This window comes from Olea europaea, unplaced genomic scaffold (assembly GCF_002742605.1).
Source record: "Olea europaea var. sylvestris unplaced genomic scaffold, O_europaea_v1 scaffold343, whole genome shotgun sequence".
In the NCBI taxonomy this organism is placed as follows: domain Eukaryota; kingdom Viridiplantae; phylum Streptophyta; class Magnoliopsida; order Lamiales; family Oleaceae; genus Olea; species Olea europaea.
The window spans coordinates 253,651-269,848 of NW_019253349.1; the positions used below are offsets into that span (position 1 = coordinate 253,651).

Consider the following 16,198-nt stretch of genomic DNA (forward strand, 5'->3'; position numbering starts at 1 on the left):
TGTCAAGACCGGTATAATTAGACCGTATAATTGATTGTTTCACTTTCATTCCCTTACTGCTACCTTCGAATGCCAAGATCGGTATAATTGATTGTTTCATTTTCATTCCCTTACTGCTACCTTCGAATGCCAAGACTGGTATAATTAGATCGTATAAATTCAAACTAAGAGAAAGACCAAGAAAATTAGTTTATGGAAGGGCAAATTACTGAATGCACTAAGCTCTTCCTGTAAAATGTGTACGGAGGAGGGTACGTGTTAGAATGAGCAATTTCTAAATTTAACTAGCAAATTGTTCCAATAATGAAGTAGGAGAAGGAGGTTTCACTTTAATTTTCCAGTCAAATTCATATTTATTCCGTTTTGATGTGAAAGACGATCAAGAGTTTTGAAAATATACGTAATCCACTTCTCCTAACAAGAAAGATGCGGTTTGAGCCCCTTATGGGGGTGGTCGAGTTGGTAGAGTAGTTGAGCGCGGAGACCTTTGGTCATTAGTTCGATTCCGTCTACCAACACTTTCTCAGTTGAACCTGTCGTCTAGTGCGGTTTACCTGGCTGACGTGGTTTGCAGGCTATTGCGTCAGCCCAAGAGTTTATCTAGTGCGTACCTGAAGGGTAGCGACTGCGGGTTTCCCTATCATAAAAAAAAAAAATGCTGTTCGATCTCCAAATTTAGGAACTTTCTATTAAATTTTGATTTTAAATATATATTAATTAGGAAATAATATATTTTGAATTTATAGTGAGTATGAAAGATAAAATACTATGAATGAATGAAACTTTATTGACCAATATAATTTAGAAAATAAAGGAAAACCATAGGACCGAGATGCGAGAAACAGTGCGAAGATTACTTAGGGAACTAAATATTCCTAATTTTCAATTTCCTTCTAGTTCAGGATCACGAAATGATGAAATCTAAGACATGATATTTGAAATTTGGAATTTCGATGTAATAATTTAATCTATTAAAACTTTAGTGTGTTTTGAAAATTTTGATTATTTAATTCATTTTGAAGTTAATAATTAGTGGGATGTATAAATTTTTAGTTATTTTTATTATAAAAATAATAAATTAAGATTCACCAATGGAAAATGTTGAAGCTATATTAGAATATAATTTTAGCAATGAATAGTTCATTGGTCAAATATTTATTTGGTAATACCCATATTTTACTAATTAGGACAATGTTTTTACCAACAAAATTTTCATTGATAATGAAAACTTTCTACCAACGGAATATCTATTGGCAATTACAAGGCTTTAACCAACGAAAATTCAATCGGTAATGAAAAGACTTATACCAACGAAATTTCCATTGGCAAATTATAAGGTTTTACTAACGAAAATTCCATCGGCAATGAAAAGACTTTTACAAACAAACTTTTTGTTGGAAATGACGAGGTTTTTACCAACAGACTTTCCGATGGTAATGGAAAGACATTTCACAAATGGAAATTCAGTTGGTAAAACTAATACACTATCAATGGCAACGCATTTTCAATCGGTCTTGTTCCATAGGTGAAGACTAGTAGCAACGGATATCGTGGCTTTAAGAACGAAAAATCCATGTCTAAAGCCATGTTTTTTAGTGAATTATCCCACTAAAATGCTTGATCCCTGGAACAATAGTAAATAACGATCTAAGCAAAAGCCGTCGACATAGTCATAGGTTCTAACCCAAAGAGATATCTTCTTAAGATTCTTCACCTCTTGTTGTTGCCATGCCACACTCTGCTGAAACTCGAGCAACTTCACATGTCCTAAATCAGCATCAGCTCGCATTCGCCTCAGATTTTGCTCGAGCTGCGCCAAAATTTCAAGCTCTTGACCTAGCTGTTCTGTGTCTGCAACAAACCTAGAGCCGGTCTTGAAGCGAGGCAGATGAGGTCTGTGCCTCAGGCCCAAAATTGGAAGGGGGCCTCACTTTGTCCTTTATTATTATTATTATTATTATTATTATTATTATTTTTGCAATTAAATGAAAAAACTGAAAGGAGAAATCATTTGCCTTTCCCCACAGACTCCAGCTCACTGCCTCTCCTCTCACATGGAGATACAACACTGACTTGGGAAAAAAGTTTCAGATTACCTTCAATTATGGATTCTGCAGGGCCTAAAGCAACCAATTATGTCTCCAAAATTGCTTCATAATCTAGAAGAAGTCTAGAATAATCCAAATTGTTAAGAATTATTTGCATCCACCGGTATCGATTTGCTAGAATTGTGTAGAGAAATCTTCCATCGACAATAGCTTACCATATATATGCATGTGTAGAGCCTCTCCATTTTGAGTATAAGTAGATGAAAGAAGTGAAAAACAAAATATATATGTATGTCTGAAAGTGTGAAAATAATGGGCAGAGAGAGAGAGAGAGACTAGTGAGAGAAAAAAGGAAGAGAGTAGGAAGAACAGTCAGAAAGAAAGATATAGAGAGGCAGACGGGCAGTGCATTATTGTGAGGGAATTTAGGGGAATGATATAATTAAAGATTGAGCTGCTTGCTTAGAGTAAAATTATTTTAGTAAGGTGTGTTTGTCAAAAATTAATTGTACAAGTTCTTTGTATAGTAAAAATAAATTTTTGTATGTTTCAAATTCAACAATTTGATTGTTGTTTTAGAATTCAACAATTTGGGAATTTTGGATAAATAGATAATATATTTGGTTGTTGTTCTAATGTTAGTTTTTTAAGTTATTAATGAATCGCATAATACACCGTTGAATTTTGCATTTACGTTACTTTTACTGGGAGGCCTAATTTACAGACTTCGCCTCAAGTTCCGACAATCACAGGACCGGCCCTGAACAGACCTCTCCATTTTCTTGGCTTTCCTCTCCATCTTCTTGAGCCTGTATTGCCATCCACATCAATTCATGTCATTCTCACCCGGATCATCAAAAACTCCTTTGAGATTGTGGTATATTGGGTTCACACATTTCTTCCCAAGCATAGCCACCGATTTTCCCAGAGTTCCCGAATTCTCAATTATCTCGTCAACGGCAGAAACAAGCTTTCGGTTACCGAGTTTACTATCTTTTCCTTCAAATTAACAATCTGCCGATCACCTGGCATTGCCACAAGTTAACCACCTTCGACATCAACCGGGAGACTTCAAATTCCAAAATTCCTATCACATGCTTGTGACGCTCCAGTTCTATACTCTTTTGTGAACTTCTCCACGTATTACCATACCATGTTCCAGCCACAATTTCACCCTCCATACCTAAACACCCACCGACCTTAAACCCTTAATCAATTTTAAATCTGCTATGCAAAATTTGAGAAACTGAAAAATTAGGCAATAAATTTAACCGCACAAAGCAGTACATACAGGCCATGCATGCTGTTCAAAATCACATAAAATTATGCAGTCAAATTTTATTTATTTTTTTATATTTACGGGAAGGAGCAAGAACACTATTGATTTATTTCCAAAATATTTTCCATTTTCCTTGTCTAATGGTCGAAATTATCTATTTACTTTGAAATAACTCGAGAAGCCGGCTCAAATTAAGACAAAAATAAATCCTAAAGCAATTAAGCCTAGATTTGATGGTCATTAAAAAGATTTTTTTTTTTTTAAGAAAATAAATTTTGGAATAATGATTTTTTTTTAAATGCGTGGTTAAAAAATAGGGAAAATTTGAGTTTACTTACAAAACATTTATTGTGTGAATGTGTGGAAAATGAGTTAGAAAAAGAAAAATGAAAAAAATGGATAACAAACGGAGACTAATTTCTCGAAAGTAATCTCAACAAAGGGTATCCCCTAAAACAATTGCACAGATACAAATACATAAAACTTAGAGAAAATACCGATTGCTTCTATTTACTTTGGAAGTAACTTTCGCTCAGGCGGTGTTTGGGAGTGATTTTTCATCCCAAAAAACTAATTTTTTTACCGTTCTTTCACTATACCAATCGTAAAGTTTGACTCCTTCTCTCACAGTTGGTCCAACTTTTCTCTTAACGATCAAAAAATCAATTCTAAAATCGCTCCCAAACGGGGCCTTAAGCTCAATTATATTAGCTTTAAAAAAAAAATCAATTTTACTGTGACTATTTGGATATTTCTTTTTAATTGAGTGGGTCATTGGATAATTTGGATAAGGGTGGGCATTCGTGTGCACTAGTTGGATTACAGTAGAAACAACTGACTTCTGGTGTGGTTGACCCCTCGTGAGCAGGGGCGGACCCACATGGGGTCATGTGGGGTCAAATGATCCCACAATTTTTTTTTTAATTTTCTGCTGCTGAAAAGATTATTTGGGTTTGGGGTTCCAAATTCCAATTAATTATCAACTCCAATCCATTAATCCTATGAATTTATTTTCATTAATGATACGTCGTTCGAAAAAAAATTTATTTTTGATCCCACAGTTCGAAGTCTCTGGATCCGCCCCTGCTCGTGAGGATGGTTGGTTGACGCCATCAAGTGGTTTGGCTAGCTTTAACTTGTACATCTATCAGTTGGTTCGCGGTCACTTGCTAACGTCAACTAGTTCGTACATCAGACCTTGTTGACTTTGGTCTCCTACCATCAACTGGTTTACTTGCCAGACCCCTGTTTGGATTTTGTTTTCCCATCTAGCATCATTATGGATTCTCAAGCCAAATTCAAAAAACTTTAGTGTTGTTGGGTTTTTTGATACCCAATAATCTCGGGCGATGATATTAAACAGTGTCGGATAATCAGATTAGATTTCATAGGCTTTGGCTGATGATTGAAATATTTATTAACACACTCGATTAATTGACTCAATCTCAAAAACAACTTGAGGGTCTTTTGAAACAACTTAATATAATTAATGTTGTTCGCGGTCCATTTACTTCTTGGATGACTCACTTTTGTGTTCCGACCCCTTTAACCATTAGTTGGTCCACGAGCCCACTATATTAGTCTACTACTATTACACCCTAAGACTATATATATTGGCCTCATTGTTGAATAAGTTGCGTGTGTACAAATGAAGAAAGAGGCAGTCGACTTTTCTCTTGTTTTCTCTCTTGAGCCTTGAAATTTAACCTGTCTTCCTCGATTCTTGGTTATTCATTGCAGCCACCATATTGTGTTCTTGAACAACCGAAGTAAGAATCGTTGTTGGATTGGAGCCATATTTGGGTGTGTTTAATAAGGTTGAGATTGGTGAAACTGAGCCCGAAAAATCCACCATCGGAGATCGATTCTTCAACAAGTGTGAAGCTTATTTTTTTATCTACGCGATATATGTCTTTTAACAGCAAAAATAACAAATTAAATCTTCTGTAGAATTCATGTAAGAGTTCAACAAAATTTAGGCTAGTTTCAATCGTATAATTATCATTTTCGTCCATATGGAGTTTTATGTGATATACAAAACTTAAATTTGGGTCATTATCAATATTTAATGTACTTAAAATTTGGTTTGACGTTCCTAATATAGCCAATGAGAATCATATGGAATACTCCCTCTTGCTCGAGGGGTATACCAAGAACATCAACATGATATTAAAGTGAAACAAAAGTTGCCCTTCTCTTACTTTTGTGTGTGGGGTTGGGGTTGGCGATGTTGCATAATTTTATGCTATTAAATACTGTTTTATTTGCAATGATATTTTTTTGTGCATATTTACTTGCAGTACTCGTAAAATTAGATACGGTACAAATAACGTGATTTTATGTTTGTTTTTTTTTTTTTTGTTATTAAAAAATTAATTAAATCCTGAACTTTCTTATTTCAAATAATTGTGGTTCTTTGATAAGCGGATTAAAGAATGTTAAAAAGAAGATTATTTAATTTTTGCACATTGTGTTGTTCACTTTTGTTCAGCAATGTAACCCAAAACGTGCTCATAGATTTTTATTTTATTTTTTTGGGACATGAAGTAAATTAAATTTATTTTATTAAAAAAACTTGTTTCTGAATATATTAAGTATTTTATTATTTTCTAATTATAAGTGAAAAAAAGGTTACTTTGACACTAAATAAGTAATTTATTTATTTATTCAAACTTCATGTAGGTTGATATTTGGGGATGTAGCTCAGATGGTAGAGTGCTCGCTTAGCATGCGAGAGGTACGGGGATGGATACCCCGCATCTCCATTATCATAATTTTAGTTCTTTTTGACTGTGTTTGGGCTATAATTTTTGTTCGGTCCATGGAGTCAATATTTTCCTCCAAGGCCCATACTAATAATTGACTATGGACCTTCGTGTTTTGACATTATTTTGGTTTTCCAGGTTCTGTTACTCCTACTGTGGGAATATTTTTGTGTCCACATCCGAGTTAATTAAAATTTAAACGCAACATTACATGAAATTTACCCAACAATTTAATAATCACATTAATTGAAATTTGTTTTTAAAATGCTTTCAATCTTACTGTAGGTATTAACAATCCCAAAAACCAAATTTTATGACAAAAAATTAAAGAACACCAAATATTTTTTCACCCTAAGGCTTGGATATTCACCACGTTGAGCATCAATCAAAGTGGTTATCGTTCCAATCCACTAAAGTCGACAAAGAATATTAGTACAAGGATTACAACACAAAAGATTCAATAAATCTTGCCCTTAGACTGAATTTTCTCTCTCAAAATTCCTTAGCAGATTACACCAAGTAACCAAAGGTAATTGCTTGACCAAGAACAGAATCAGCCTCTCGTCAAAGTAATTTATACTGAATTAATCTACTTGTACCAAATGTCTTACGTAATTTTTGACCGAATTGACAAGTGGCACCCTCCTATTGGATGGGCGCCTATCCACTCCAATAAGAGCGCGACACTTGTCAATTCGGTCATCCATTTGGTAAATAATTTGGTACATATAGCATCTCCCATTTATACTAGATTTCACCAAAAATATATAGAAGATGAAAGATTACACACAAAACCAGAGGTTTTCCTTAGAGAAAAAATACAAAGAAGAAATGAGAAGAAAACCGTAGAACTCTCATCCTCTCTCAAAAAATGAAGGGTCAAACGAATTTAAACAATCACAATGGATTACTGTTAAGACTTGGGGTCCATCTTAATAAGGTCAACCTTATTAAGAGGAGTGTCCCAATTCTTTATATATTGGTCATTATTTCGGTATTTTACCGATGTGGGATTATATTTCCTTAATATGCCCCCGCAAGATGGTGGCTCGTTTGAGCAGACCAATCTTGAAATCCGTGTGCTCATTTTTAGAGACTTAATCGGATCGAACCGCTCGTTGAAGTTTAATGGGCTCTGATACCATGTTAAGACTTGGGGTCCATCTTAATAAGGTCAACCTTGTTAAGAGGAGTGTCCCAATTCCTTATATATTGGTCATTATTTTGGTATTTTACCGATGTGGGATTATATTCCCTTAATAATTACACGGTTACACCAGCACCACGTGTCATCATCTTAGCCTTTCACTTAAAACATTAAAATCATATGTCAGCAAAACATGAGGATGCGCAAGCTGATAAGTAACCGGGTCACATTCCTTCATGTGGGCTCAAGTATTGGGCTGTATCACTGGGCCAAAGATGTTAAACATAGTACTTAACACTTACAAAATTATTTCTTATCGATCTAAAATTCACATTAATTAGTCAAAACTAATGAAACGATAGACGTGGTAAACGGTGGGGTGCATATGTGTGCAGCACTTAAAAAAAATTATTCTTTACAGTTAAATACAAATATGTAGAAGGTTGCTTGGATTTTCCCAATCTAAGTACATAAGATGCTAAAAATGTTTATCATGAATTTTTCCCTTAAATTTTGGATTTCTCTCTCTAAAAACATGTTATAGAACACAAATTGATTGATATCGCATAGATAAGATACTTTATGCATCTATGTCAATGATCTGTTGTTTCTTAAGCTCTAAATGTTACGAGCAAGTTCTTGGGAAACCTATCAGAGGAAAATTGAATTGCAAGTACTTGCGAATTACTAAAGAATCAATTATTATGAAGGTTGTGATCTTGAAAAACTCGGTTATGAAATTTTATTTAAAAAAAAAAAAAGAAATCTCAGAAATGATTATATTTTTGTAATGAGGACCCGTTTGGTAACCATTTTTTCCAACATGGATTTTTCTCTCTCTTCTTTTCAATCACACATTCTTTATTAAAATAATATTACACGTAAATAAAAAAAAATTCTTATTTTTTAACTACACATTTTCCATCAATTTACTATTCTAAAATTCATTTTTACATAAAAATAGGTCTCAAACACTGAGACAAAACATGAGTGAACTTTTTTGACTGATTGAAAGGTAACAGAGTAAACCCAAATTGACAATCTGCATGAATTTTTTTTCTTGGGGAATTACAATTGTTCATTCACGTTAACTGTATCTTGCTGTTTCCTGCTTTCAAACACCATCATTCTTCTGAATCTACATTAGGTTGTGTCTTTTGGCCATTTGATACTCAATGTTGTTCATAATTTTTGTTCTTTCAGAGAATGTGTTTTCATGCATATGTGTATATGAGCATAAAAGCGAATATTGCAGCTACCCTCCCCAACCTTTGAAACTTTTGTACTTCTGCACTTGTTCTTATAATTTTGGCAGCTCTATTCCCATCCTTAGTTGTGCTGCGGCTCCTATTAAAGAATTCCATCTAAAATGGCCTTTAATGTCGGTTAAAAATACATATTTACTCATTTATATATTTTTGTTTTGGATGGTTATAGGTCAGTAACCTTTATTTATTTTCAAGCTTATATCCTTAACTTTTGGTCTTCATCACATTCTTTTTTTTAAAATTTTATTGATCAGAAAGTATTGTCCTTACTTATGATTTTCGTTCAAAAATATTGTTAATGTGCTTTAAAATGAGAGTCAAATACTTAATCACATATTTGCATTATTATTTATTTTACTTATTTAAAAGTACAATGGACAAATAAGTGTTTTTACTCTATCTTGAAGAAAATTTCGAAGAGAAACCATAATTAGGAACAATTTATGCTAATTTGAAAATAAGAATGCGATGAAAGAGTTTGAGACATAAATGTCATAATGTGTAAAGATCATGCACTTTTCATGCAATTAAAATATGGTTTAGTTATTAAAATTGTGGTTTGAATATTTCTAACGTTATAAAATAGAAAGAAAAAGGAGAAGCCAATAAACTTGTGTGTTTTATTAAGAACCAAAGTCTCATATTTATATGAAAGGATTTGAACTACAAGGCATACAACAATCACAATAACTAGGACCGTAAAGGTTTAAAAGTCATTCATAAATACTACCATATTTACAACATTTAGCTAATAGGTAATTGGTACAAAACGTCCCTACATTTCATGTTTATTGTGAAAAACGTCATTACCTTTCAATTTTTTGGCATTTTATCCCTATTTCCACATTTCTTGGCGTTGAACGTCATTTTCACCAATTTTGAACAATTTTACCCTCCATTCAAATAAAACAAAAATAAAAGGCAGGAAACAACAAATAACTAATTATAACCATAGCCCCCAATTTTTAAAAAAATTAAAAATGGCATCCAGTAAACTGTTGCTTCTTCTTCAAGTGTGTGAAGAACACCATTTGACTACAAAATTTGGCAAACGAGTGCTGTAATTTCTAAAATTGAACGATTTCCAAGTGTTTTTTGGGCTTGAATTTCAGTTTCCCTAGGTTGATTTATATGTTGGGACACATTAAACTACGAATTGATATCCTTTTCACACGGCCAAACATTCCGTGAGGTCAAATCCAAAATTGTTGCATTTGGCTGATGAATTGAAGCAATTAAATCCATATCCAGCGTCGTTTGACCTTCAATTGCATGTTGATTGATGCAATTTGTAGATTGGAGTCACAGAGGGATGCCAATTGAAAGGGGATCAGACCAATTTCTATGCGTGTTTACTATTTATGGACGAATAGCCATTTCAACGCCAAATTGGGGAAGACCCATATGCTCAGTAGATGTGCCATGATTAGTAGTGTCCTGTGGTGGTGGTTGGCGATCATGGGTCCCACCATCGTTGTTGAAAAATGGCTTTGTCGATCGCAAGTTCGCTGAGTCAGAAATTGGCCACAAATCTCGATTTCTGGGTTGTTTAATGTAATTGGAACATGTATGGATGCGTCTTGGTAAGCTTGAGCAATCTGTGGGTTGTATGGAACATGGGCATCCATGGATTTAGTCGAATTTGCAATAATACTGTGCGTGAGAGGGGATTTTTGGGCAAAATTTAGTTCGATTTCGCTGGGATTTGGGGTTGAAATTTGCTTGGGAATATTAGGATTGATGAGGAGATGGTGGGTGGTGTTAAAATCCGGTGGCCTTTGTGTCGGAAATTGGGTTCCATGGTTGTTGGAATCTATGTTGAAAATTTTGTATATATTTGTGATTGATTTGTAATTTTTTAAAAAATTGGGGGCTGTGGTTGCAATTAGTTATTTGTTATTTCCTTTCCTTTCTTTTTTGTTTTTTTTGAATGGAGAGTAAAATTGTCCAAAAATGGTAAAAATGATGTTCAGCGCCAAGAAATATGGAAATAGGGGAAAATGTCAAAAAATGAAAGATAGGGAACGTTCCACAATATACGTGAAAGGTAGAGACGTTTTGTGTCAATTACCCTTTAACCTATTGTTTGTATCTTTTTATTTTGTTATAAAGACAGATTTACCCTCTTTCTTATATTTTTTTGTTCATGAAGAAAATTGTTCATAAAACAGATTTATCCTTATTCTTGTTTATTCCAATATAAGTGTCTAGATAATAGAGGCTTTGCCTGGTGATTACAATTCTACTGGAACTATGATCTTGGCTTAAGAAATGGGGAAAAAATGATGATATGTTAGCACTTAAGGGTAGGGATGTCAAATGGGTCGAGTCGGTTCGGCTCCCGGCTCGTTGGCTCGACTCTTCAAAGCTCGGCTCGTTGGCTGCTCGGTCTCGTCAACTGACGAGCCCAACCTCAAGCCTAGCGGGGGGTGGATTCCTGCTCGGCTCGTCCAAAAAAGTGGAAAAAATTAAAATTTTATCAATAAAAATTGAAAAATTTGCAAAAAAAAAAAAAAAATTCACGAGCTCGTGAGCCGCTTGTGAGCTCGGCTCGGCCCGGCCCACGAGCTCGTGGGTCATGAGTACACTAGCTTGTGGGCCGAGCCGAGCTCGCCCATAAGCAACGAGTCGAGCTCGGGCTCGGCTCGTGAAAAACGAGCCACGAGCTCAGCTCGCTATGAGCCCGAGCCGAGCCGGCTCGGCTCGACCCACTGCCACCCCTGGTTAAGGGTGCCGCTTATGCTTGCTTCATTGTTAATTTTCTTAACATAGTGACCATTAATATAGCATTTATAAACTTGAATGACTATCATCGTAAATAAAAAACAAAAAAACTTCAATGACAATTAGCGCAACCTTTAAGAACTTGAGTGATTGTCGTTGAAATTAATCATTAATATGTCATAACATCAGTTGGTGACAAGTCATATGTTTCACGTAAATTTTAACAGAGTCATCATTAGTGTAATGTTTAAAAATTTAAGTAACTATTATAACAAAAATACTTCAATGACAAGCGATAAATAATAATCTTTAAAAACTTGAGTGACGATTTCTGAAATTAGCCTAGCATGCTTATTATTATTTTTTATAATAAGGCCATTTTTTATCCTCTCTTATAGACTTGGTTCTTTCCAGAAAGAATTCAACGTTGACGGTTGACCCATCGTTTTATCCGCCCAAATCCCCGGCAGTTCAGCACCATCCAAAAATACAAAATTCATCCCCAAAAATTAATGAACATAAGTTTTACTCACCCAACACAGACATCCGTTTTTTCTATTCTTCACAAACACAAAAGAAATTGCAGCAATGGCGATGTCAGCCGCCGCAACAAGTCCCTCATTCACCCTCACAAAACTTCTTTCCTCCCCTAAAATCAAGCAACCCCTCTCTCTCGTCTCTCCGCACAAGAAACCCAATTTTATGTTCTCCTCTTCCGCCGCCTTTACCCCATTTCCCCTTAAATTCCACCGCACAAAACCCTTCAAATTCTCCACAACCTCAACACCAAAAATCTCCGCTACCATCTCTGTCGGAGACAAGCTTCCCGACTCCACCCTCTCTTATTTGGACCCTTCTGACGAGCTTAAAACAGTCTCAGTGTATGAGCTTACTTCCAACAAAAAAGCCATTCTCTTTGCGGTTCCTGGGGCGTTTACTCCCACCTGTTCCCAGAAACACCTCCCGAGTTTCGTGGAGAAGGCCGGAGAGTTAAAGGCCAAGGGGGTGGATACAATTGCGTGCATTTCTGTTAATGATGCTTTTGTGATGAAAGCTTGGAAGAAGGACCTGAATGTTGGTGATGAGGTATTGTTGCTGAGTGATGGGAATGGGGATTTCACCAAGGCTATTGGGTGTGAGCTTGATTTGAGTGATAAGCCTATAGGACTGGGAGTCAGATCCAGGAGGTATGCTATGTATGTGGAAGATGGTGTTGTGAAAATCTTGAACTTGGAGGAGGGAGGTGCCTTTAATGTTAGCAGTGCTGAAGACATGCTCAAGGCCCTTTGAGAGTAATGATTTTTCTTTCTATGTTTATTTGAACTTTTGAATTTGAGTTTATGTTGATTATGATGAGGATGAGGATGAGAATCGTTTATGTTGATTATGATGAGGATGAGAATCGTTTCTATCTTTATGAATAAATGCGATAGAATTATCTAAACATTCAGATGAAATCTATTGGCTATGATGCGTCCTCTTGTGGAAATTTGTTGTTTAAGCTGTTTGGGTTTTCGATTAAATATTGCATTTTTATTAGAAAAATTATGTTTATTGCACTGCTCTGTTGAAGTGTTCTAGCAGAAATAACTTTTAAGAACAATTATTTCTCTAGGACGTGCTAGTATTTGTTTTAGGTGTAGCTAAGATTGATTATTTTGGACTGTATATGAGTTTTGAATGTGGATATTGTATAGATTACTCTATTTTCGTTCTAAAAGTCGCTGTGTTTCATAAAACGAGTTATTATGATAATCTATCGGGGTGGAAAATGTGAAAGATATTCAGATATATACCTTAGGTGTACCCATATATGTAAATTCAGGTTAATTGTGCTTGTGCATAAAATTGCTTTTTCCGGCTTATTTTTTATTTTTTTAATTTGATTGGGTAAATAAATATGTATTGATAAAAATTTGAGTACAACTACTCCGGGTATATGCTTACAAAACAAACATCATCAACATCTAATGATCCAAAACAAAAGATTCAAAATGAATAAAAAACATGAAGTTTCATTACTCCTACAACTTCACCTGATCATGAAGTGCCATATCCCATTGCTAACTTTTTGAAGATATATGAAGGGAGTAACCCTTCATTCTATCCTTTTTTGTAGTATTGGTGCATCATCCTGAACAGATATTTCAATTTCTGCATCCCCCAATTGCACGACAGGTTTATATTGGTGACCCAATAGTTCCCTGTTTTCCTTTCCCTGGCTTTTTTTATTTCGGTGCGACTTTGAGTATGTGCCAAACCGGATTCTTATGCCTGCTGAGACTGATATTTGGGGTTGGGTTGCTAAATGAGAAAGTTTTCGAAGTCTAAAATGGTGATTGTAATTTTAGGCTCTCTGTTTACTAGTAATAGGAACAGCACAGTTTTATTCACATGAAAACTTTATTGTTTGGTTCACCATGAACTGAGTTTGATATATAGTAGGACGTAAATCGTCTGAGCTCTTCTAGTTATCCATTACACTTTTTGTTCAAGTTTTCTTCCTTTTTGCTTCTTTGCAATTGGAAGGTGGGGTAGTTCAACATGGCCTTTTGAACCCCACCCAATTCTTCGACTCCGTTAGTGCTCAAACATCTATAATATATGTTCGATGAGGTAGTGCAGCCTGGCCCAGGTAATATTAGAATAGAGTGTGTCTTGGCTTTATGTTTGACAGTTAGTCCACTCACGACAATTATTATTATTACCATTTTAGAGTATATTTTGCCCGTGTTCATAAATAGTTGCTAAAAGTTTAACTTTTTATCCACATATCTCGTGAAACCCACAAGTACTATCCATTTATCTATCACTTGTTTATACTTGCCAAACATATGCTTAGTTTTCAATATAGACTTGTTAGTCCAAACTGCGAAATAAATAATTTGAGTGCTTGCTGCTTATATAGTTCCGTTTGCATTATGAAGTCGAGTCTCTCAAAAGGAATCACTTTTGTTCAAGCAATTAGTCAATGTAATTTGATATTCTCTAATTTACCTGTTGATTTTGTGTATATGTAGGAATAGTTATGATACCCGACCCAGCCAAAGTACCTTATCTATAGTTGTTATGTGTTTCAAATAATCTGTGTCGTGTGCCTCTAACACATGCTATCCAAAAATCATATAACTCGAATAGTGCAGGTGGCAGCCAATGAAGCAATGTATTTGCACGTATTAATTATTTGAATGTGTCTTGTCTTAATTCTTTATGTTTTAAACGAAACATTCCTGATGCATTTTATCATCATCACTCGTGTATTATGGTATGAATTTCCTTCTCTTTTGCGTCTACATTGAGCAATTCTTTGCAAAATCACGAAGGCACTCTCAAATTTAAAAGCTGTCTGTGATTGTAGTATAACACTTTTCTATAAATGTTCCACAAATTCTCATCAAGATGTGTCAGCTTGTGTTTGAACTAGATAGATGTCTTAAGTCAACGCGTTTGTGTGATTAAAAAGATGACAACTACTGAAAGGAAAAGAATTAAAAAGTACTTAAAATGGCGTGAAATAGATTTGGTCGGCGTTTAAACAATAAACGTGAAATTAACACTTTCTGAGCTGCCTTACCCCTTTTGAAATGTCTTTAGTTCATCCTCCAAAGAAAATGACTTTACACTTTATTTAATTCTAAGCATTGACATTAGTTTCTGGTGATTTGATTAAGAGTAATGCTGTGATCCTGTTTTGCCCATTTTTTAAAAATCAATTTTCATTTTTAACCACGTATTTTATGTAACTACACATTTTATCAAAATTTACGAGAAAAATGAATTTTTTTTTGTTAAATCAAATCGGACTATATGTAATTAAACGTGACCACAAATAGTAGGATGAATTATCAGGTTCAATAGAATGGTCTGACAGGCAAAATCATGCGTAGCAGACCAAAGGCATTGAAATAGTAAGAACTTGGTGACTACGAATGATGCCATGCAAGCAATATTAGATAATAATTATTATTTTTTATTAATAACTTTATTTCTTTTCTTTTTTTGCTCTTTTGGTAGGTGGAAAGCACAGAGCAGCAGTAGTATTGAAATTTGGAATATGCTATTTTGTGCTTCATAAAATATTGGAATATTCTGATGGCAAGTGATATAGGTCTCTATTTGAGCATCATAACAAAACCAGTTTCGCTTGTGCACAGTAACGGAGTCCAAACATATATTTTCAGAGATCAAAAATAGTCTGTTTGACATTTTCCACCTCAATTGTATAAGAATTGTTACCGTTTATGGGCCTCACTAACGACTTTTTTTTACTTTAACAACGGCTATATTTTTTTTAATAATGAGCGGAAAATGACGCCCAAACACCCTCTTAATTACAAAGCTTTTATGCAACAAAATAATATAGAATATGAATTATAATGAAAAATTAAACAATAAGAAAATCTGTGCGAGCCTCTGTCACTATTTGAACCCATATGGTTCTATCACAACTTGTGGCAATGTTGTCGTTTCTTTTCATCTAGGCGGGCTATAGGAGTTTTTATTTTTCAAAAGGGAAGGGTAATTTTCCGAAGGGAAGGGTTTTATTGGTACTTTTCTTTTGAAAAAAATTGACTATATGTGTTCACTTAACGGACCATTTGGATGGAAATGGACGAAAATGACGTTGTGAGAAATCAAATGTTTAATTAAAGGGTAAAAATGTTGAAAATTGAAAAGATAAGAACGTTTGGATAATAATAGTGAAAAGTAGAGACGTCATGTGCTAATCCCTAAAATTACTAAGGGTCCGTTCGGTAGGAATTTTCAAAGTTCAAAGATTGCTCCTAAAATTAAAAAATAACTTTTAAATATGTTTTTATAATTTTTTGAAAATTATTTATTTGTCTAGAAGAGTCTTCGGAGAAAATAACCTATGATGGGTTTCTCAGCACTGCAAAAGTGATTGTAACAATACTGGCTAATTAATGGTAATGTTGTATGGAGGAGAATATTGTATACTCACCAAG

At 34.6% G+C, this 16,198-nt stretch overlaps 1 protein-coding gene and 1 non-coding gene across 2 annotated transcripts; both read left to right on the forward strand.

Moving 5' to 3' along the window:
* The first annotated feature begins 6,019 nt into the window (after positions 1-6,019).
* TRNAA-AGC lies at positions 6,020-6,092 on the forward strand. Its single transcript has one exon. It is a non-coding gene; the product is annotated as a tRNA-Ala (tRNA).
* A 5,613-nt stretch (positions 6,093-11,705) lies between these two features.
* On the forward strand, positions 11,706-12,732 carry LOC111386135 (peroxiredoxin-2E-2, chloroplastic-like). Its single transcript, XM_023010574.1, has one exon. The coding sequence runs from the start codon at positions 11,820-11,822 to the stop codon at positions 12,519-12,521; it is 702 nt and encodes a 233-aa protein (XP_022866342.1). The 5' UTR covers positions 11,706-11,819; the 3' UTR covers positions 12,522-12,732.
* The last annotated feature ends 3,466 nt before the right edge of the window (positions 12,733-16,198 follow it).

Coding starts and splice junctions, on each gene's coding strand:
- LOC111386135 (XM_023010574.1), top strand. CDS start 11,820: ATGGCGATGTCAGCCGCCGCAACAAGTCCCTCATTCACCCTCACAAAA.